At 35.2% G+C, this 24,204-nt stretch overlaps 1 protein-coding gene across 1 annotated transcript in view; it reads left to right on the forward strand.

The window, feature by feature from the left end:
* Cfap47 (cilia and flagella associated protein 47) overlaps window positions 1-24,204 on the forward strand; it is a 316,226-nt gene that overhangs the window by 191,350 nt on the left and 100,672 nt on the right. The window contains 6 exon segments of the mRNA XM_075957827.1: window positions 389-563; window positions 2,252-2,293; window positions 11,031-11,227; window positions 13,654-13,797; window positions 14,349-14,522; window positions 19,574-19,685. Of these exon segments, the coding sequence (XP_075813942.1) occupies window positions 389-563; window positions 2,252-2,293; window positions 11,031-11,227; window positions 13,654-13,797; window positions 14,349-14,522; window positions 19,574-19,685 (844 nt within the window).

Below are 24,204 nucleotides of genomic sequence, written 5' to 3' on the forward strand. Positions count from 1 at the left end.
CAAAGAAATCATCATTAGTGAAGATGATGACTTGGTATACCCTGCAAATGATGTTCGTATCTGATATATAGATGTGAAGGAGCATAGGTAAATCTGTATTTCGGGATTGCTCATTAATGGAATATTTTCCTTGAAAGATAAGTTATTTTGGTTACTATCAGTGTTATAAAAGGGAACATGGGTAACTCTTAAAGATAACACCATTGGTAATTTATATGGGTTAGTGCTGCCTTCTACCCACTTTAATGATAACACCTCTAAAGAAATAAGCTGCTTTATGCTTTTGTGTATTTTCTCCCACATGTTTTATCTGAGCACATAATGCTACCTTGTGTTTTGGAGGTAAAAATTAAGAAAATTACAATACGATTTTAATGTTCATTTGCAGTGCCTTTTGCTCTTTAATATGTCAAAGTTGAAGAAGCCTAAATCCATTTTATATACAACAGAACTGAGCCTTCCCGCACATTTCAATATACCCAAGAAAATTTACATTCCTCAGATTCCAGAACCTCCGGCTATCCAGACTCAATCTCTAGGAATCCAACCTGAAATTATAACAGGTAATCAAGTATATTTTGATTTGAAAAGCTAGCATTATTACAGATATTTAAAGGCAGGAGCATAGTAGAAGAGAACAGTGTTTATTCACGTTTGATGCAAATAAAGCCATGTTCTTTATTGTTAATATAATGTACTTGCTATTGGTTTCCTCACAATGAGTGCCATATGTCCAGGAGTGACCTCGACAGAAATACTTCTTACCATGGTGGGGGCATGAGAATTGAAGAAATATAAGTAATGAATATGAAGATACATAAAAATAATAACACAGAAAACATAAAAAGCATCCGGAGGGCATTCCAGTGATTGAAATTCTGACATTCACCACCTTCATTTTTCCATAGCTTTTATACCCAACATAAATGGGGGAGGGGAGTAATAAAAGACTTTATTAACATGATATAAAGAATAACTCACACAATCAATAACTTTATCACTCTGAGACATCAAATCATTAGCATTCTGTTGTTTAGGTAGCAAAGGTGCTCTAAATCACATATTCTGAAGACCACCCTTCCCCAGGTGACCTCACAGTTACAAAAGGAGCAGAAGTACAATTGCATATCCTGACCACCAGTCAGGATGGCAAAAACTTACTAGAATGAGCTATCTTAATTTCAAAAGAACCAAGCAATCACCTCCTGACTTAGGCCTTGCAGCTATGCCTGTCAATCTCCAAACTCTAACCATCAGAGGAGATGGAAATGGGCCTGCATTTTTCTGTTTCCACAGTCAGGAAGGTATACATTAGATAAATATGAAAATTAATAATGTATGCTATTCAATATACATAAATATACTAATGTATTTGCTGAAATTACTTTTCAGTTTTATTTTCATTCCTGTCAATTTGCTGGATAATGCTAAGACTACAAATTATTAACTAGTGTTATCTTCACATGTACTATAACTTCAGTTTTATATATGATGTGCTTTGTTTTTAGTAATTTTTTTTTTTTTTAGTGAAGTTTCACTTGCTGATTTCCTCTGGTTTTGTATTAACTGTAAAATATTTCTAATCCTATTCTTGCAAAGAAGCTCTGAGGAGGCCTGCTCTGAGACAAGGGTGTCAGAAGCAAGACCATGGTTCCCAGATAAGCTAGGGATCCATGAGAGTAACCTGCCCTAATGTCCCTCTGGTTAGCTCAGGTGACTGAGAACTCATAGTGTGAGTGGCTACATCTCTGATGTCTAACTCTCCATCAGATACCAAATATACGTTAATTTCTAAACCATCCAGTGAGGGAGAATAACCATGTCCCAGGCTGTGTTAATTTACTAGAAAAATTGATGATGGGTCCTAGCTCAGGTTCGAGAACATTCTGTATATCCTGAAACACTTCTGGTTTTGAAGTGATGCTGTAAAGCCTACATGGTATTTCAGACGGCCCCTCTGTAAAGTGAGCTCCTCTAAGCTGAAGGCTACCCAGATTCTTTCAAATGTGAGGTGAAAGAATGGATAGTTTTTAATGGCAACTTTGGTTAAGAGTTTCCTTCATGTATTTGGGAAAGATTCAGAATTCCTAACCATTTCTTATCTGTTTCCGTGTTGTCAAATAGTTTTAACTGAATGAATTTACCTATGCAAAAGATTAAAGCATAGAAAACATGAAAAAAATATTTCTAATCCTGAAAGAGTGGTTAAAATTATAAATTCAAGGATTTTATGTTGGTTTTATCTTTCTAGGAGACCAGCCACCTCAAAAACAACTGCCAAGCACCCAAGCAGGTAACAAGAATTTAAGAGTTAGGGCCCTTAGAGAGACATACATGGTTCTACATAGAAAGGAGAATACGACAAGATCTTCTGAGTAAATTTGGAGCCTGGGGGTCATGGAAAAGGGTAGAAAGGGAGAAGGTAGGAAGGAAGGGGTGAGTAGAAAAAAAAATGTATCCGCAATAAAAACAATAAAAAATTAAAGAGTTAGAACTAGAATAAGGCAATAAATAATAATAGGCCATGTGGAAAATGATGGGAAATTCCCCACCCAATCGTTAAAATGAGTGAATAAATAAATAAATAAACAAACAAATAAATAAATAAATAAAATTCTGAGACAGCCACAAAAGAGTATTCTGCAAAGAAGGATTATTTTATCCAAAATTAGTGTACTTTAGAATGTATTGATAAGGTTATTTGGGAAAGCAGGCTCCAGGAAAGTGTGAAAAATTTTTTGTTGTATATGTAGATGCTATAGAATTCTTCGCTTAAAGATTATAGGCTATAATGTACTAAACATAATAACGCATTATAAGAGTTTTATCTAATGGACATAAGGAAATTAGGTCAAATATAGACAGTAAAAACAAATGGCTACTAAAGATCCTAACATGTTTCAAGATAATTTTCATTCTTAAAATGTAGCATTCCACCTTACAAAGATGATAGTCTAATTGGGCAAGGTCAAGCAGTTTATACACTACTACAGACACAGCTTCTTCAGAAAACTACTTTCCACAATCCTGTACTTATGTTATCTTGTTAATGTTTGTAAAAATCCACTTTTTACATTGTTAGTGAATGAATAAAGAAAATTCTTAATCTTTTTCCTCTCCCCATACTTACCCCTTTGGACATGTTTATTCTTAGACCCCAATTTGATTCTCATTCCAGTGATTTTATTTAGTCTTATTCCAGGCTTTTGTCATATGTGAAGACAACTGTCTTAGGTAGATTTCTATTGCTGTGTTGAGATGCCATGGTCATGACAACTCTTACAAAGGAAAACTTTTAATTGCTAAACTTACAGTTCCTAGTTTCACTCTGTTATCATCTTGGTGGCCCATGGTGGCATGCATATAGACATGGTGCTAGAAAGGTAACTGTGAGTTCTACATCTTGTACAGGCAATAGGAAGTGAACTGAGCTACTGGGTATGACTTAAGCATATTCGAGTCTTCAAAGTCTGCCTCCACAGTGTCACATTTCCTCCAACAGTGTCATATGTACTCCAACAGAGCTATACCCTAATACTGCCACTTCCTATGATCTTATGGGGGCCCATTACATTCAAGTTACCACATTCCCCTCTCTGGCTCCCATATACTTGTTAACAATATCATAATGCAAAATGCATTTTGTCCAACTTCAAAACTCCTCATAGTCTATTGCAATCTCAACATCGCTTAAAAGTCCAAAGTTCAAATTATGCAATTACTTAACTATAATCACCTGTATAAATCAAAATAAAACAAAGAAAAAAACAGGTCACATGCATCCAATATATAATAGCACAGTATATATAAATTACTGTTCAGAAATGTAGAAAAGGGTGCATATGAGGAAATTCTGGATCAAAGCAAGATCAGAAACCAACTGGACACACTCCAATCTCAGCATGTCCATGTCTGATGTCAAAATGCTCTTCACATCTCCAACTCCTTTCAGCTTGTTAGCTGCAATACACTTCTTTTTCTTGGACTGGTTCCAGAACCATTAGTAACTTTCCTTGGCGGTTATCCCATAACTCTTGTAATCTCTAACATCTTGGCCATCTTCAAAGCAATCCAGACTTCTTCCTCATATCTTCATACATTGACCTCTCTGGGCCTACATTCAGAGAGACCCCTGATACATGCTTTACCTCAGTAGCTATCCTTAGTCACAGAGGAATATTCTGTAAACCCCTTCTTTTCACCTTGACTAAAACCCAGGACCACACAGCCAAACTGCCAAGTTTCTGCTGCTTGCTGAAATTAGAACCGGGCCCCCTTTTTCTTCACCAGCTTTCTGTTTTTTATAGTTCCTTTCACAGCCTAAGCTTGACTGTCCTCAAATTGGATCTGTGTATCAGGCTAACCTTAAACTCAGAGATTTCTCTGAGCCTTAAAATCCCTTCGTCACCATTAAGCCTTATCAGCCATCTCCAACTCATTTTGGTAGACCATCTTTTGATTGTCGCTTCAGCCAACCATTCATACAAACTTTTGATACCTTTTTTTTAAACTGTGTTAGCTTCCCTATTAAATCTAGAATCTCCACTCAAAGGGCCCATTTCAATAAACTCAGATTGATCTAGTTTTATGTTCCTTCCACAAGTATTTCACAACCTTAAAAATCTATTTCCACACATTCCCCAGACTTCCCGCTTGAATGAATTAGCAAAATCATTAAGCTCCTTAATAGTAGATAACACTTCCTCACAGACTACATTTTCCTTCTCCCATTTAGGAGCTTGCTTTGCCTTGAGTCTGGTTATGGGCCTAGAGGCAACTGTTGTTGTTGTTGTTGTTGTTACTTAAAGGACATCAGTAATGTCTTATCTGGCATTTCCTTCAGAAAAAGTCACTGCTGGTTTAACAGACACTGAAGGTTAATTTCTCCAGTGAAAGGGAAATATTTCAAGGGGTTGACTAAGGATACTACTTCCTCAGATGAGATAAACCCTTGAGAATCTGAGGGTTCATGGTTCTCAGCATCAATAGTGTACTCCCAGAAATATTCATCCCAGATTATAGAATCCCATTCTTTACCAATTAAGCTCCTTACATTAACTGCCAACACCCTCTAAGGCTGAGACTTGAATTTTCACTGTAATTCAGCCAAACTTTCTAATGAGGGCTTTGGTTTGATTTTTCTCGACCCGAGCTCTGTGGCTGCTGGAGAGTAGATTCTCTTTCAGAGAATACTTAGAAACTTTTACACTCTTTATTCTCTCTCATCTGAAGTTGGTCAGTTGTTTCACTTAGTTCATTGCTCTCACTCACTGTATTCTGAAGTTGGTTAATTTTATCATGGAACACATTCTTATCTTTTACCAATTTATCCAGAGATATTAAGAAGTATCAAGCTGCAGCATCATCCCCCCCCCCAAGGTGCCAAATGTTTCACTGAATCCATTGCTATTCACTATTGATGAATCAAGATAACCATGACACTTATCCCTGTATGTTTGAAGTAAGTTTACACCATACGTTTTCAGTATTCTGAGCTCCCAGAAGAGGGAGTGACTGGAGAGAAATGCTGAAAGTGCTGTTGTTGAATTTGAAAAGTCTATTCCAGATATTTAAAAGATTCATTCTCATATTTCTGTATCTCTAGAAACACTCTACTACCAAAATCTGCCTTAGTGTTTCTATTGCTGTGTAGAAACATCATGTTCATGGCAACTCTTATAAGGGAAACTGAGTGGATAATTTATAGTTCAGAGGTTCATTCTATTCAAAATGATGACATACAGGCAGTCGTGGTACTACAGAGATAGCTGAGAGTTCTTTATCTTGTACAGTCAACAGAAAATTAACTAAGCAATTGGGCATGGTTTTTGAATATATGAGACCTCAAGCCCTTCTCCACAGTGACAGACTTTCCCCAACCAGGCCATACTTACTCCAACACAGCCACACCTCCCAATAGTGCCACTGCTTATCAGGGCCATTCAGTCTACCACAACAAACTAATGCAAAATGTGTGAACCTCAGTCTTTCCTTTGCATGATTCTTTCCTTAGAATGAATTCATCTTCCTCTGTTTTATTGTTTTTTCCCCAATACTGCAAATGAGTTTCTACTTCTTATTTAAAAGTCTTGCTTGTTCCAGTCAAAAATTCTCTTCCTCCCACATACATAATAGTATACTGACCATGTGTTCCATCTTTGTTTTTGGTAGTCCAGTCTGCTCAAACCATTCCCTTCAAATTGAAGTTCTAGGTCTTTTGTATCTGTTGTACCATAGGCCTGATCTATTTCTGTTTTCCATTGCTTTTCTGTCTGCATCAATTTGATGGTAACCTCACTTCCTACTTTGGAAATCATAATAACTTTAACTGATGGTCCTTTCTCTGACTATCCTCCCATACTCGCATACAGGTGAAAGGAAAATTTCCCTATATACATTCAAGTTTTATTGGACTAAACTCCCAAAGTTCACTGGGAGAAAAGTCATATAATTTAATATTATTTTATATGTTAGTTCTTCTCTTTGTGAGAAAGGACCTTCTTGTGTAGTCAGGCTGGCCTCGAGTCTGTGATCTTATGTTTTATTCTGTCCTGTACTGACACATGTACTCACACATTCATAAGTACTTTGCCTTTTGTTTCTGTTTGTGAGGTACTGAAAGAGAGCACATGTGTATTTAAGAGGCAAGTCTTCTACTGAGTTGCCACAAAAGAAATATATATTTTCTTATAATTTTAAAACATTTTCAGTTTGATAAGTAACTCAATTTCACCTTTATGTTTTCATGTAAGAGATTATAGTTACAACTTTAATTTTTTGTAATTGCTTATTATTATTTTTTCTATTTGATTTTTTTAACAGTGGCTATGCACTTTGTAATGATTTAAACAGAATAGTTTAAATAGAATATTAAAAACCTTTTTAAATTCTCGTGAAGATAATGTTCATTAGCTTGGTAGCAGTTCATTTAAATTATTTAGTACACTTCGTAGATAAGTCTTAAAGTAATTAAAATCAGTGAGCTGATTTTTAATATATTACAATGAGGCAAATTTTATGGTATGAGAAATCAAAATGAAAAATACAAAGTTAATTTGCTATCAGCAATTTTATTCCTTCCTTCCCCATGTTGGGTTTAATTAGAAAATGAAACCTTATTTCAGCTATTTCTTTGGGAAATTTTATATTCTTAGAAATTATATATGAAAAGAAACTCCCTAGTTAAAATAATAACAATGTACCACTTCTTGATAGGCCTTTTCTTAATTTTCAATGAAATGATCCATGAAGATACCCAGAAATTAAAATTAAAACTAAGCAACAATTGAAAGATAACAACAAACCATTTGTGTGATTCCTGTGAGGAATTCCCATAATTGCTGAGCCGATGTGACCAGACTGGAAAACAGACTTTTTGTCTTTTGTTGGTTCACGCCCAGTCAAAGTATAATTTAGGTGTAAAAATGAAATAATCTACTTGCCTGATCTCCTTTTTCCTTAGAAACTTATTTATGTGTACCTATGAGGATACTGACTGCATGCCACTTCCTAACTGAATACTTTCACACTCATCATAGGAATCCAAAACTATTTTTATGTTGAATGAATGTATATTAATTGCTTTTGAATGACGCCAGACTAAATTTGTGCAATGCCTGTCAATCTCTTAATACTACTCTTGCATTTCTCTTGAAAGAAGGCTATCTGGACTTAAAATAACTGTAACTGTGGGAGAAAATGTACCCAAAATGATCCTATCAATGAAGTATACAATCTTTTGGGACTATCCAATCGTGGTAGTAAAGATGGTAGTGAGAGTGGTGGCAGGGATGGACAGCATCTCCATAAGTTGTGGTATATACAACTGATGGGGATAGAATTTATTAATTAACAAGAAGATGAAATTATATAATGTCAAATTCTCAATGGATTTTAATAAATGGGTCAATGCATGTAGAAAAAATATCTTTCCTACACTTAATAGGTACATCCTTGTTTAGTACAGATAATTGGCCCCAATCAGTATTTTAAGCATACTATACATTTGGGCCTAAGTGATATGAGAGTAAGCACCTGTGCAAATTATCTCTTAGGAAGAGTACATCTCCCCTAATTTTAGAATAAAAAAATAGAAAGATACAGATGAACAGCCAATCTATATATCCTAGTAAACTACCATTCAATTAAAAACATTTAAACCTAACAATGAAACTGAGACCACTTAAAACACAGGTATTGGAAATGAAACTAAACAAAGATTTAATTGTAGGCTAGCAAGATTGGAGTTATTTTTTAAAAAAGAACTTAGAATCAATGCTCAATAGTTGGTAAAATAATTGGTAAACATGGATAAATCTCATGAACATTGACTATAGAAATAGTAACAGTGACTAATAGCTCAAAGCAGGCAAGCATGTTGGCAGAGCAGCAAGCTGACAGCTCACATTTGAATAGTTCCTAAATAGTTGCTGTAGGTTCATGATAATAATGTTATCATATTGAGTATTATAATATGTTTGATATCATCAAATACATTTCAGAATAGATATTTTTAAAATAATAATATTCTATATCAATAGAACTATTATTTAAGATGGACTATATAGTCAATTTTCATTCTTTTTTATAAAATGAGGAAAATCAGTGAAGAGAAGATGTTATAATACAATGAAATTGTCAGTTTATTTACTGAATTATTTGTAAGACATATGATCTTCTGTCTATAAGAACATGTCAAAAGAACTAGAAAGGACAAAATTGCAATTGGCTTTCGTGACTTGTAGTTTTGGTAAAGAAATTTCCATGGGTTTTTGGAAGTATGGTTAGCTTCCAAATTGGTCAGCTGTTCTCTGTCAGTATTATTTTCATAGATTGATTTTCAATAAAAATATTTTCACAAATACATAGATATAATTTAGTGTATGAGTATAGTTTTTCACATCCAGTAGCTCAGTTTTAAATGAAGAGCTTGTATTTACTCCTTGGGAATAATATAGCTAAAAGTTAGCAAGAATGTAGTAAGTAACAATATATTAATTGATCACCCCATGTTTGATCCACTTTTATATATGGATAATTAAGTAAATTAGTTTACCAAGTTAAACTGTATAATGAATTTGGAATTTTAGAAATTTTTCTGTAATTTCAGAATTTTTTCTTTATTTATCTATAGGAAGACTATAGATGTGAACACAAACATCAGATTTTAAGTAGATGAACCCAAGCATTAGATATTTTTGTAATGAGATTTATTTTAGATATTGCACAAAGTATCTTGAATAATACAGTACTAACTTTCATATAACTTTGGATACTAGAAGAAATCAGAGTGTTATATGATTCTCCAAATTTCATTCAGACTCTAAGTCATGGTTGGTCCATACTGCAATTTTGGTCAGATCAAAATTAAAGATGGAATGCCACATGCCTTTTACTAAAATTCAAAATTTGTAAACAAAACTAACACACTTTGCACTTTAATATAGAATACATTGTGTCATTTACATTGACAAGTAGAACTTTCTACCACTTGGAACATGAGGCGTAATTTTAGAATTTTTGGACTCAAGAGTTTTGGAGAAGATAGTTAACAGCACAGGATATTTAGGTGCTAACTAGTTTTCTCCCCTCTGTCCACCCTAACATGACTGGTAATGGTTTTTATGTCCAGGCTTGTGGACACTTCAGCTCACACACATCATCTTTCTCCCTGGCTTCCTCTTAGTACTCACTCCTTATTTACTCTTCAATTCTTCAGTCAACTAGCATTAAAATAGAAGTAACAAAATGTCTCATGAAAATATTGCAGAAAGGATGAAGTTCTTTTGGATTGTTAGTTAAAATAATGTCTCACCAACTTGGGACATCAACGCAGTTAGGCTCTACATAGGCCTATATTATTTAGCCTCTATTTCATATGTGTGTGTGGTTTTGTGTGTGTGTGTGTGTTCATGTGCGCACATGTGTTGGTAGGTAGGCAGGTAGGTAAGTAGGAGGGATGACTGAAAGACTGAAAATTATGTGCCATAGATAGTAATCTCTATTTCTTGAATTTAAGTATGTGTATCTCAAGGGAGGCACAGAGTATGGCTTGAAGACAAATAGTTTGAGTAATGATCTCGGAAAGTATATATGGGTAAGTGGGAGACAGAGAAGAAAAGTCTGGCTATTGCTTACAGTGCTTGGAATACATTGTAGAACTGGATGATATGTCTAAAATAAAATAACATTATATGGCAGCACAATGTTGGTAATATATTTCTATTTTAGAAAGAAATGGTTTACTACTAAGGGAACACATGCGTGTGCACACAGATACACCAGAATCAACATATGGTAGTTATAGTTATTTTGGATGTTTAAGGCAAAGAAACAAATAGTGGCTTTTTTTCAATAAGTTTTAGAAAGCAATATTTCCATGAATTCTATTGACAAAATGATTTGTTTTTTAGATTTAGAGGGAAAGACCCTTTATTCTTAAAAGTCTTGCACTTAATAGTTTGAATTTTCATATAAACATAAAAATAATCTTAGCTTTCAGTTTAATGCTAATGATTAGTTATTGGGTGTTAACATCAGATGGAGAATTTGAAAATATTTACATTAGAGAACCCCAAGGTCACAAAAGTATGGCAGTAAAACTGGATCACCAAATATATTCTCTTTATTTTTTCAGTCTGTGTTAAATGGAGCCATTTGACTGGTTTTGACCAATTAAATATTTCATATTAATTTGATATTGAACACTGAAATTCCCTTGAAATAGCATTCCTCTTGCCCTGTTTTGCCATTCAAAATGTAAGATAAAAGCAATATACTCTTTCAATATATGGTGAGCCTATTAACTCTTTAGAATGGAAGATCTCTTCCACAAAACTATTCAAGACATTTTCTCTCATTCAAAAATAAAATTATGTGATAAGATTTAGAAAGAATATGTAACATTAGAGATACGTAGTCTATTCTAAGTGAGTTCAATTTCACAGAATAATAGTAAATATTGTATGCCAAAATTAATTTTATGTCTCATAGTATTGAGAATGACTACTCTTTTTAAATTGTTTTGCTAGCTTTAGAAGGAACTGTTTCAATTCCTCTACGATTTGCTCCTCTTGGGCCTGGAAGATACCCTTGTAAAATTTTGTTGGTATCAAGATATGATGTGCGTGTGTATGTAGTTGAAGGTATAGTAAATGAACAAGAACCAGAGGCTGAATTGTTGTTTAAAACACCAGCATTTGAACCCCTTACACAGAACATCCCAATAGTAAGTAAAAACTTCTTTTGTGTCTATTTTCATGTTTTACTGGAGCTTCTCTCCTCAATTCCTGACCCTTTATAAGTGCTGAAGAACATTAAGAGGAATTTCTAAATGTATAATGTAAAACTAGAGATGTTACCATTATTGGGCTATTTCTACCTTGTCTGTGCAGTATAACAAATTTATAGAAAAGATAAAATAGCTAGGAAACAAGCATTTGTAGATTTGTAGATTAGCCCCTGTTACTAGATAAGTAAAGAAGCATATCTCTTAGTATCAGAGGTCAGGGCATGAGGGTGGGGGGACAATTTCTTTTCGGAGTATGATGGTTCCTGTAGAAAGCTACAGCTGAAAACTGCATGGTAAAAGTATGTAAGATTTTAGGACCTATTACATTGTTCAGGAGAATTTTTTTTAACACATTATAGTTTAGGTTTTCTGTCTAAATATTTATGCTTTTAATCTCATTTTAAAATAGTAATGGAAAATTAGCAGGGTGAAAATTCCAAATGTATTACCATGCAGAAATGTGGGAGGCACATGTAAGCTCAAAAGAGGAAGAATATGCTTAAAAATGATATAGATGCGAAAGAAATGACTGGATTGTGGGCTTCTAAAGAAGGGAGGTGGTGGCTGTCTAGGAAGGTCTAGAGGAGACTGTGGAGAAAGCAAAGTTTATTTTACTAGGAGGATAATGTCTCCCAGGTGGCAGCAATCTACAGTAATCCCCAACCAGGACAATCATCAAACCCTCTATTCTTCTTAAGATCTTTCCAGGCCAGAGAGAAGTAGAGCAACAAAGGAGCCTCAGCGTGTGTCTACTGTTCACTAATGCCAATCTCCGTTATACTAAAAATAGTCGTTTTCAGACATAATTCTGGTTCTATTTTATTGGAATATCCATTTTTAAATATTGGAGAAATAAGTTTCAGGGTGCTGCATTTTGCAACTCAACACTTACTTTTGCTGTCTCAAACTCCTCCTAACCTCATTTTTGAGATTTGCAAATTGATTATAATCATATTTTAGGCTGGAAATTGTTTTTCCTTATTATTTCATGGTCTCTTTCATGAGTATGAATTCAATTACAAACAGATTCATTATTTCTAGTGAATCTATTTGCTTAAGAACGTGACTATGATTTAGTTAACCTCTCATCAAATTCCTAATAAGCATTATTTCTTTCTCCTGGAGTCACCATGCTGAAATACAAACTCTCAGATCACGACTCCAAATTCTGTTGATTTAACTAAGATGAGTTCATAGGTACTAAGAAAAACCATTAGGAGCCGGACAGTTGTGGCGCACGCCTTTAATCCCAGCACTCAGGAGGCAGAGGCAGGCAGATCTCTGTGAGTTCGAGGCCAGCCTGGTATACAAGAGCTAGTTCCAGGACCTGGACCAAAAAAAGCTAGGGAGAAACCCTGTCTCGAAAATTAAAAAAAAAAAAAAAAAAAGAAAAACCATTAGACAAAGTTTCCTATGAGACAAAGGGACAATGCAGCATAGAAATAGGTAGTTGAATTTTAGGAGAATTTCTGTATTCTGAGTAATAAATTAAGTTTTGATCCTTTAATTACTAAAGACATGACCCAGTTAGACTGATGCACAAAAATCTGTTCTGATAAGACATATTATCTGTTATCTGAGAAATATACCGCTTACAGTGCCTTCTGTTTTTCTTGATCAGTATTAAACTGTATCATCCAGGGTGATTTTACCATTGTTAAACCAGCCATTTGGTAAAGCAAACAAATTAATTCATCTGGATATTGAATAATGCTTCGATAGACCTATGAGGCATTGTTACTGTTACTGCTTACAAAAAAAGCTAGGTAGTCTTCTTACTTTTGTTCATACTTTTAATAGTTCTTCACAAGTTGGTTTTTTTTATGTTACATTTCCAAATTTGTATTTTAGAACACATGGAGTAATTCATAACAATTGCAGTATTTTATCAAATGCTATTTAGGACCATTGCATTATTATTTATTATTTAAAAATAATTAAACTACCCTACAGAGAAATGTGTGGTTTTCATTATGTGTTTCCGTACTGTGATTTTCATTATGTTCAATTTTGTTGATTCTATACTTCTTTCAAACCCAACTCATCTCTCTATTTCCCTTTTCTTTGCTGGTACTTTGTAATTCTTGCTCATGATTGGCTACTTCTCTACTACTGACCTAGATGTCTAGCCCTTGCATTTTTGCAACTGGTTCACACTATGTGGCTTTGACTGGCCTTGAACTTAACAATATCTCCCAGGATGCTGTGGTACTCCAGGATGCACATGCTGGTACTAGGGTACTTTAATAACCATGCCCAATTTAATTGTATTTTTATAACTTAAGAAATAAGAGTTAGCATGTAATTAGTCTTACAAACATTCTTGAAATATCTGTGAAACTATTTTTTTTTTTTTGTTTTAGAAAAATGAAACAAAGAAACCTTGGAAATTTCAAGCTAAAGTAGAAGGAGAGTGGTTTCATGGACCTCCCATTTTACATGTTGGTCCTGGTGAAATTGTCCAGTATCCTTTGACGTTCAACCCCATTTTGGAATGTGAAATTACGGTATGAAATCATGGAATCTTCCTTACATTATTAATGTCTAAATGAACAAATGAATAGATAGTAGCCAATTTAGTTAATTATACAAATGTTGTCTAACAATTTGTATGTTCTATAAACTTGATAGGTTGGTTGACTTAAAACATTTGAAAGGCCAATATTTATCATGTCTCAGTGCTGATGTCTTATGGATATTTTTAATCTAGGTTATTTTCAGAAGCATGCTCAATAATATGAGATCATTGTTCCTATTCAGTAAGTCAGTTGCTACATCTGAAAATTCTTCTTTAGCAATATTTCTTTGACAAGGTGATAAATACACATATAATTGTTATATATGATAATGTTTATATATATATATATGATTTCCAGAAAGATAAAAACTAAGAGCATTTCATTATTAAATCTTTTGTTTAATAAAATAATTTTATATGAACTGAAAGCTTCAGTGACTAACAAGCTCCTATTGTTGAGACTCAAAACATGGTGAGAGATTGGTATTGATTTATGACTGCTGACTGCTATAGAGTTGAAAATTGTTTTGTTTATCATAGGGTAAACTTACTTTAGAAAATGAAGTAGATGGTATGGCACACAGCATTGAAATAGATGGGATTGGTACAAAACCTATGGCCTTGGATCATGTTGTTATAGACTGCAAAGTGGGAAATGTGACAGATAAGTCCATAATAGTGCCTAATTATACAAAAAGTCTCCTGACATTTAAGGTAAGAAATTACATCCTTCTAAATACACTTTGAATTTTATGAAATATATTAATCATGTGAAAAATTTAAAATAATTTTGCCTAATGATGTAAAGAAATGGCATATAGGGAGATGATTATAGTTCTACTTTTTTTATTATTCCAACAGCTAATAAATTTAATTTTAATTACTAAATGGGGTTAGCATATATCAAGTTTGTCATTGTTGTTTTTACTTTGTTTTTTTCTATTTTCTTTTGTCCTTATTTTATTTATTTGAGGTAGCAACTTGCCATAGCCTCAAATTAGAGTTCTCTTTTCTTAGCCAGCCAAGTTCTTAGGGTACAACCACCTGCTACCATAAACTCCAAACAAGTTTTATACTAAAATATTAGTGTGTAATTATAAAAATCTTTCAAGTTTCCTTATTTGTTTCATGTTTATTTTTTCTTGAATAAACTATACATAATAATGCAAGATAGTTTCAAGAAAATGTAGGCGTATTTTTTTTTTAATATTTTGAAATAGGATATATCCTTGTAGCCCAAACTGACCTCAAACTCAAGATCTACATATCTTAATCTCCTAAATGCAGAAATTGCAGGATATGCCACTGTGCTCATGAAAGAGGAATAGGTGAGAATCTGCTTAGTCTGCAGAAGGCCCTGAGTTTAATCCTCAGCATCAAAAATAAAAATAAAATCCATTTCTTACTCTTCTTTAAGAATTGTAATGCATCCAATGTGTTTCTCAAAACGAGCTTCATCCATCAACCTTAGTTACCTCCATTCATCTTAAGAGGATATGGCAGAAATGTGGAAAGTCCCTAAGCTTATTTTATGTTTGTTTTAAATCCCCCAAATATACACTTTGGTTTACTTCCTACTAGATATCAAAGCATATTCTTTGTAGTTAATATTTTATGTTAAAATTTCTCCTTGCCAGTACTAACTAAAACCTTTCAGTATCATCTCTTAGCTTCAGGATATATTGTGTAGCCACTGATGTGGCCTTTATTGACCACATGTTATTGTCATGTTCATTATTTTTCACTGTATGAGTGTAATATATTCATATTCTCTCTCTCCACTTCTCTTCCTCCCCCTTTTCCTTGCTCATCCCTCTACCTTTCTCTCTCTATTCTTTCCTGTCTTATCTGTCTCTCTTAACTCTTACTCTCATATCCAGGACTTTCTGGATGCTAAGCAGATGTACCACTTCAGCTCAGATGCAATGTTTTATATTCATGTTTTCGTTCATATTATAAAGCATAACATTGAGGCCTTGAGAACATAATAGTGCATATTTTATATTTTTAGCAACCAATGAAACCATAAAGTGTGGCATTAAAACGGGTGTAGAGAATGAAGGTACATAGGTAGGTAGGTAAAAATGTAAAGCAACTAAATTTTCATATGGGTCTATGCTTATGCAATTAAATGTAAATTATTCTCACATGTAAGCATAATGGATGATGCATTCTTAGCATTTTAATACACAAATCAGACTGAGTCAATACATATCCAGAAATTGAAATGGTGTATCTTTTTGTAGGTCTATTTTTCATTTAAGCACTTCTACATATTTATGTAGAACAAGACACCTGGACTCAGCTTACTTACCCGTTTTCTTTTGTTGATGGCAATATCTAAATTGTAGTCACGATCTAGCTTACAGCCATCATAACAATTTGCATATCTACATCAGTCATCATATCATATTTGTACAGTGCTTTTTATGTTATACCACAAAGTAGGAAAACAAATGGACAAAAACAAAACTGTCCAGCTGATACACAACCGCCTGAAGCTGAAACTTATTCCAGACATTGAGAGAAATAATACTACTACTTAGCCAGGTTTCACCATGTCCTTGCATTGAGTCTTCTCAATATATATGTTCTCCATTCTCATTCATTTTTGTTCAGTCTGTAAAATGGAATTTAATCCAATGTGATCAATATGTTTGCTCTTCTTTCCTCTTTCTCTCTCTCTCCCTTTCTCTTTTTTTTTAAGATTTATTTATTATTATGTATACAACATTCTGCCTCGATGTATGCCCACACGCCAGAGGAGGGTGCCAGATCTCAGTACAGATGGTTGTGAGCCACCAAGTGGTTGCTGGGAATTGAGCTCAGGACCTCTGGAAGAAAAGCCAGTGCTCTTAACCTCTGAGCCATCTCTCCAGCCCCCCTCCCTTTCTCTTAACTGTTCGTTCCTCCGTCTACCAATCCTTCACCTTCCCTTTCCTTTCTTTGCCCCCTTTCCCCTTTCTTCCTTTCTCTTTCTTCTTCCTTCCTACCACACTTTCTTTCCTGTTCTCTACCCCTCTCCATGCTTGTTGTTTCATTTACTTCAGCATATACATATTCTTAAAAATTCAGCACTCGGGAGGCAGAGGCAGGCGGATGTCTGTGAGTTCAAGGACAGCCTTGCCTACAAGCTACAGAGAAACCCTGTCTCAAAAACACACAAGAAAATCCTACAAAGACTTGTATTCAAGTGCTTTTGTCTTTTATTTAAATAATTCTGTAAATCTGTTGATTCCTAAAATCTTTAATGGGATAAATATATCACAATATTCAAAAATCTGTAAATGAAGGAGTACATATTTGAGGAAAACTCTAAATGCTTTTTGGAGTAAAGATTGATGAAATTTGGGAACCTGACCTGTACCTATCTCATTCTGCATACCTCTGCGACTTTGCACCTGTAGTAGCACCTGTACCACATACAAATAATGGAAGTCTTTCAAACAAGAGGATATGCAGCTTTGGTATGGATCTATATTTGACCTTTCTTAAGTTACCCTGGCAATATCCACTAGCAAGGCTTTCTTATTTAGCTTATCTAAGAGATCTGTTTTGATAGAAAGGTCCTGTTCTCAGACTATATGCCAAAAGCACTCAATTATTTAACTTTGTCTTTGCTGACACATATAATATAAGTAATAACCAACAAAAATTAATTGTAAACTTCATATTATGAAGACCTGGAATATGAAATGCACTTATGCAATATTGAAGGATGTTGTCTGTCCTTTGGAATCAAGCAAGTCGCATTTATGTATAGAGGTTTTAGCCAGCTAAAGAAAGATGAGATGGTTGAACTTTTCACCTACAGCATACGTGAGAGTTCTGTCTGAATAAGGCAGAATTTTATTTGTAATTTAATTTGTAATTTTAATAATTTATTAATTTAATTATAATTAAATTTAATTTTAAATTATGTATATATAATTTGTAATTAAAAATAAAGTAAATGAAACAAACCTTAGGTATAGATTTGAAGTAACAGCAGAAGACAAAATTTAAACATTGCCAAAACTCAGACATCTGTGAAGCAGCAAGAAACATATTCAGCATATCACTAACAGTAGTACTTGAGAAGAAGAAAAAGACAAAAAAAATCAAAGGACTAAAGAAAAGAATTAGTTCCAGAAATTAAATATATATATATATATACATATATATATATATATATATATATATTAATCCACGTATCTGAAAAGCTGATCCTATTTGAAATAGACAAAGTGAAAATGATCCACACCTGGAATACCATTTGATTTTTTTAAACACTTGAAAAAAAAAAGAAAAAAAATGAGCTATCAAAGTAGAAATAGCAGAATGTGTGTCTAGTTACATACATAAAATAGATTCTCAGTAATATCAATATAACATTTGGAAGGCTGGCACTGCAGAATTGCTTTGAGTTCAAGGATACCTTGGTAAATAGTGAGGTCAGTGTGTTCCAGGCCAGCATTGGTTGCAGAAGGAAACCCTGTCTCAAAAATAAGAAATGGAAAGTAAGGAAGGAGGGAAGATACAAAGAGGGAGATAGTGAATGAATGTTTGACTAGATAGATGCGTAAGTGCATAGATGGAGAAGCATGTAGTGTGCTAGTATGTCTGTTCAATAGAATTATGCAGTCTTCAAAAGGAAGGACATTTTTTTTTATTTGTGTTCAAATAAGATACAAAGAAAGGCCACAAACACAACGATACTACTCACATGTGCAACCAAAAATACATAAAATTTGTGAAGGCTAGGATTCTGTTCACTAGAGGTTATATGAATATATATGTATGTTGGTAATGTATGTCTGTCTCTGTGTGTGTTTATCTTCAGTATATTGTGAAAACAGGTATTTTTTGTGGTTCATTTTTTTATTTTTAGGTAACTTCAGATTGATAATATGGGGAAATCTACACCCATACATGATAAGAGATAGCACTTTTGTCAACTTAAAATTATTTACAAAAGAAATTGCTATAATAAATGAAAACTGTAGCTACAAAATTTTCTGTATGGGCACTGAAGATACGGCTTAGGTGTTAAGCAAATCTGCAGCTCTTCTGGAGGACCCAGGTTCACCTTTTAGGATTCATATCAGGGAGTTCATAACCAGCTGGAATTCCAGGCACAGGGGACCCAAGGCCTTCTTTTAATTGTCCTCACAACCACCTACTATTCCAGTTCCACGAGACATGAGGCCTTGTTCTGATCATGCACCCACATATAAGTAGATACACACATAGGCACACACACACTCATAAACAAAACCTGCAATGTAAGTCTTTAAAAATGCCTTAAAGTGTTAGACAAATATATAAAGGCACAATTAACTGAAACTTTGATAATGTTTGTGCCAAAATTATGCATAAATATTCTTCACATACTGTGTTATTACTAACATGCAAATTCATTGAAATAGTCTATTTCTTGTACATCAAATTCCACTAAAAATTGCCCACCATCTATAAAAGATACTGATCATCAGTAATTAAGTAGCAACAGAAAATAAGGTTCATTTTCTCAAAATTTATTTCCCTTGTTCTGTTTTTTTACAAGCCTATTATCTGTCGCCCCCCCCCCCCTTTTCTAATATAAGGCCATTTTCTTACTTCCTTTTCAGTGAAAAGTCCGTAAAATTAATGGAAGTAGATTACAATGCATTTTATGTAGTAGTTTATAGCACCAACACATTTATAGTGGTATAACATGACAAAACAAAGAAAATATTTTCTTATTGATATTACATAATTCTTATTTTCCAATCCATTTTTTCTAGGTAACTGCAGATCTCTCAATAGTGTGGGGAAATTCTTATATCACCATAGAACCTGACAGCTCAGTTCCATACACTCTCCATGTATGCCCTTGGAAACGTGGAGAATTCAGAGGTATTAAATGCACAATAAAATGTTATCATTAGGTTCATTGCTAGGAGGGAATTATGATAATAATAAATAAAACTACAATTTATTCTTCTTTTGGACTAATGATATGGGAAAAGTCTTACTTTGTAATTTCACTCTATCCAAATAATTAGAGCTTCAGGGAATGTGTTTTATACAAGTGTTAACTTTATCTTGTCAAGTTCAAATATATCTATAGAAGAAATTTCTAGAAGTGGAATACTTAGTTAAGGGTGTTTATATTTGAACCTTAGGAGATACTTTCAAATAACTATATTAATATATGAACTCTAAGGCATTCTGTGATAGTGCCTTTGATACTATAGAAATGTATATTATAAACTTTCAACCTGTACTCGGTTAACATGGAAATAGAATTGATGTTTGGTATGTATGAATTATTCTTTATATCTAATCAAGTATTCATTTATATAAATTTCCCAGTGATACTTGAGCAGAATTAACCTACTGAGGAGATTGTTACATGCTCATTCAACATAATGTTAAAAGGGTATTAAACCTATTATAATTAAGTACTTATCATCTTGTGGTCTCTGGAAGTACTGATCTCTCATCCCTATTTGCCTTGATAAAGATTATCTCTACAAAGGGTCTATTATAACATGATAAAATTTGAAAGTGTGACCCTCTTTCAAGCATCTCAAAGGAGTATTATATTTTACTGTTGCAGATAAGCCAGAAAATGTGAAGTGATAGGAAATTTTAATTTAAAGTTTCATTCTGATTGTCTTTTTTTCTTTCCTCCTTATTATAAATCATACTACTTGGTAGATTTCTTTAATTGTAGAATTTTAATAAGTCTTTTATAAGAGAAAATGAGTTCATAAGTTTCACGTTAATTTGTTTAATTTCTTTTCTTTTTTTTCAAAGATAGGCTCTCAGTACATAATAAGCTTCTCATTTAAACTTTGAGAATTCTTTTGTTGAAGCCACACACTCTCATACAAATTCATGTGTGTTTTCATAAATTATAATAATTCTTAATTTCCTATTATGCAGAAAACTTTGTATGGGTTTTGTTGCTTATGAAAAGAAGCCACAAACTCTTAAATATCATTGAATGTTTATAAATACCTTAGAAATAAGGCCTTGGTCCAGCACCTGCTCGCGCGCGCACGCACGCACGCGCACACACACACACACACACACAGAGAGACAGAGAGAGAGAAACACAAGAATTCATGCAGGCATGCACATAAATTGTCACCTCTTTCCCTTTCTACTTCACCCATGTCTCACACAAACACACTCATATAAATAAATTAGTAAACACAACAAAGTAAATCATTTGTAGAGGCCATTAAGCTGCCTCAGCATATGACAATGTGTGGTGGCAAGCCTGATAACCTCATATTAATCTCTGCGATCCCCATGATGGAAGGAGAGAAGCTACTGTCTTCTGCCCTGCACACACTCACTGGGGCACATTGGCACTCATATTAATCTCTGCGATCCCCATGATGGAAGGAGAGAAGCTACTGTCTTCTGCCCTGCACACACTCACTGGGGCACATTGCACTCATATTAATCTCTGCGATCCCCATGATGGAAGGAGAGAAGCTACTGTCTTCTGCCCTGCACACACTCACTGGGGCACATTGGCACTCATATTAATCTCTGCGATCCCCATGATGGAAGGAGAGAAGCTACTGTCTTCTGCCCTGCACACACTCACTGGGGCACATTGGCACTCATATTAATCTCTGCGATCCCCATGATGGAAGGAGAGAAGCTACTGTCTTCTGCCCTCCACACACTCACTGGGGCACATTGGCACTCATATTAATCTCTGCGATCCCCATGATGGAAGGAGAGAAGCTACTGTCTTCTGCCCTGCACACACTCACTGGGGCACATTGGCACTCATATTAATCTCTGCGATCCCCATGATGGAAGGAGAGAAGCTACTGTCTTCTGCCCTACACACACTCACTGGGGCACATTGGCACTCATATTAATCTCTGCGATCCCCATGATGGAAGGAAAGAAGCTACTGTCTTCTGCCCTGCACACACTCACTGGGGCACACTGGCACTCATATTAATCTCTGCGATCCCCATGATGGAAGGAAAGAAGCTACTGTCTTCTGCCCTGCACACACTCACTGGGGCACATTGGCACTCATATTAATCTCTGCGATCCCCATGATGGAAGGAGAGAAGCTACTGTCTTCTGCCCTGCACACACTCACTGGGGCACATTGGCACTCATATTAATCTCTGCGATCCCCATGATGGAAGGAGAGAAGCTACTGTCTTCTGCCCTGCACACACTCACTGGGGCACATTGGCACTCATATTAATCTCTGTGATCCCCATGATAGAAGGAGAGAACCGACTGTCTTCTGCCCTCCACACACTCACTGGGGCACATTGGCACTCATATTAATCTCTGTGATCCCCATGATGGAAGGAGAGAACCGACTGTCTTCTGCCCTCCACACACTCACTGGGGCACATTGGCACTCATATTAATCTCTGTGATCCCCATGATGGAAGGAGAGAACCGACTGTCTTCTGCCCTCCACACACTCACTGGGGCACATTGGCACTCATGCACATACATTTGTACTCAAATAATAACAAATAAATGTGACACATTTTAAAAATGATTTGTCCAAAGACTCTTCAAATTATTCAGCTAGAAATAAAAAGAATTAACAGGGAAGGTCAGTTTAGGCATCCTTTCTGCTGTTGTTTAGAGCCTTAGCTGGGGTCATCCTTGTGAATTACTGGGATTCCCTAGAAAATTTCCGAGGATTTCCTAGTGCCATGTTTCTAGCTTACTCCTTAATGACTTCCTTTATCAAGACATCTCTTTCCTTTCTCTCCCTCTCTCTTCTCCCCCGTTCTTGAGCATCCCTTTCCCTTGTTCTGTCATGTTCTCCTTCCTGCTCTACTTCTCCCCTCCCCCTGCCCTTCCACCCTCCCTTCTCCCCCACTTCACACTTCCAGTTTTCTCAGGAGATCTTGCCTGTTTCCCCTTCCTAGGGGAGTCCATATATCCATGTATGTTTCTCTTAGGGTTCTCCTTGTTACCTAGCTTCCCTGGGGTTGTGGACTACAGACTGGTTATCCTTTGCTTTATGTCTGAGAGCCACTTATGAGTGAGTACATACTATGTTTATTTATCTGGGTCTGTGTTACCTCACTCAGGATAAGTTCCTTTTTTCTTTTTTTTTTCTGTTTCTGGTTCTGTTCATTTGCATGCAAATTTCAAGATGTCATTGTTTTTTCCACTGAGTAGTAAGTACTCCTTTGTGTAAATCCACCACATTTTCTTTATCCATTCTTCGGATTAGGGGGATCTAGGTCATTTTCAGTCTTGGACTATTGCAAATAAGCTGCTATGAATAGCAATTTTTGGAAGCAGATATAGTGATCCACAGTAAAGCACTGGGCTGTGCTTCCAGAGACCACTGCAAGAGCTATAATATGAACAGAGGGATAAAGACCATGATGGGGATACCCACAGAAACAGCTGACCTGAGCTAGTGACTCTGGACTGATAGCAGGGGAGCCTGCATAGGACCAAACTAGGCCCACTGAATGTGCGGGACAGTTGTAAGGCTTGAACAGTGTGTGGGGCCACTGGCAGTGGGACCAGAGTTTATTCCTAGTGCTTGAATTAGCATCTGTTATACCCAAATCCGCGAAGTTCCCTCAAGGCCAACAAGGAAACCAAGTCCCATATGTAAAAGCGAAGAGCCTTTATTTTAATCAAGTTTGCAAACTCAGTCTATCCGTGTCTAAAATATTGGAATAACCGGAGAGCCTCGAGCTCAATTAGAATTTGGTTTTTATTGTAGTAAAGATGGGGATCAGGGGTTTTTTGAGGTTCAGGACCTCTGATTGGCTGACATCTGTCTAGGGGTGTCTTGGTGAATGTGCACTGGCAGGTGATCCTATCTACAATGGTTGGAATGCCAGGCATATTTTAATGGTCTTTTCTTGGATGGGGGTTGTGTAATCTCAGGGTAAACTATTAAGAGTCCGGCCTCTTATTAAATTTATCAATGGCCAAGTTATACTCTGACAAAGAACTCCCTTTGGGTGACCTGTCCATATTTAGCTTATTATGGCTGGCTCCCACAGCATCTTAGAGCATATTCTCTTTGGCATAATATCTTGCTTAGCCTAGACACAGGAGGGAGGGCCTTGGTCCTAGACTTTGTTGACTCCCCATGGTAAGTTTTACCCTTTCTGAAGAGTGGATGGGAGGGGAGGCTGGGACAGGAGGAGGAGAGGGAGTGGGAACAAAATAACTATATAAAATGAGAAAATATTATATTAAAATTCTTACATCAAAAAATAACTGCATAATAGAAAAACAAGTAAACAATAAATGAATACATTTAACTAAAAAAAAGAATTAACAATTCTATTTAATATGTCCTCCCTGTAACCATTTTGTTGATCTTAGTGAGGCTGTAAAATTTCAGAAAATGATTTTGATAGTCATATTTCATGAGTCACCAGAGTGC

Source organism: Microtus pennsylvanicus, chromosome X (assembly GCF_037038515.1).
Source record: "Microtus pennsylvanicus isolate mMicPen1 chromosome X, mMicPen1.hap1, whole genome shotgun sequence".
Taxonomy (NCBI): domain Eukaryota; kingdom Metazoa; phylum Chordata; class Mammalia; order Rodentia; family Cricetidae; genus Microtus; species Microtus pennsylvanicus.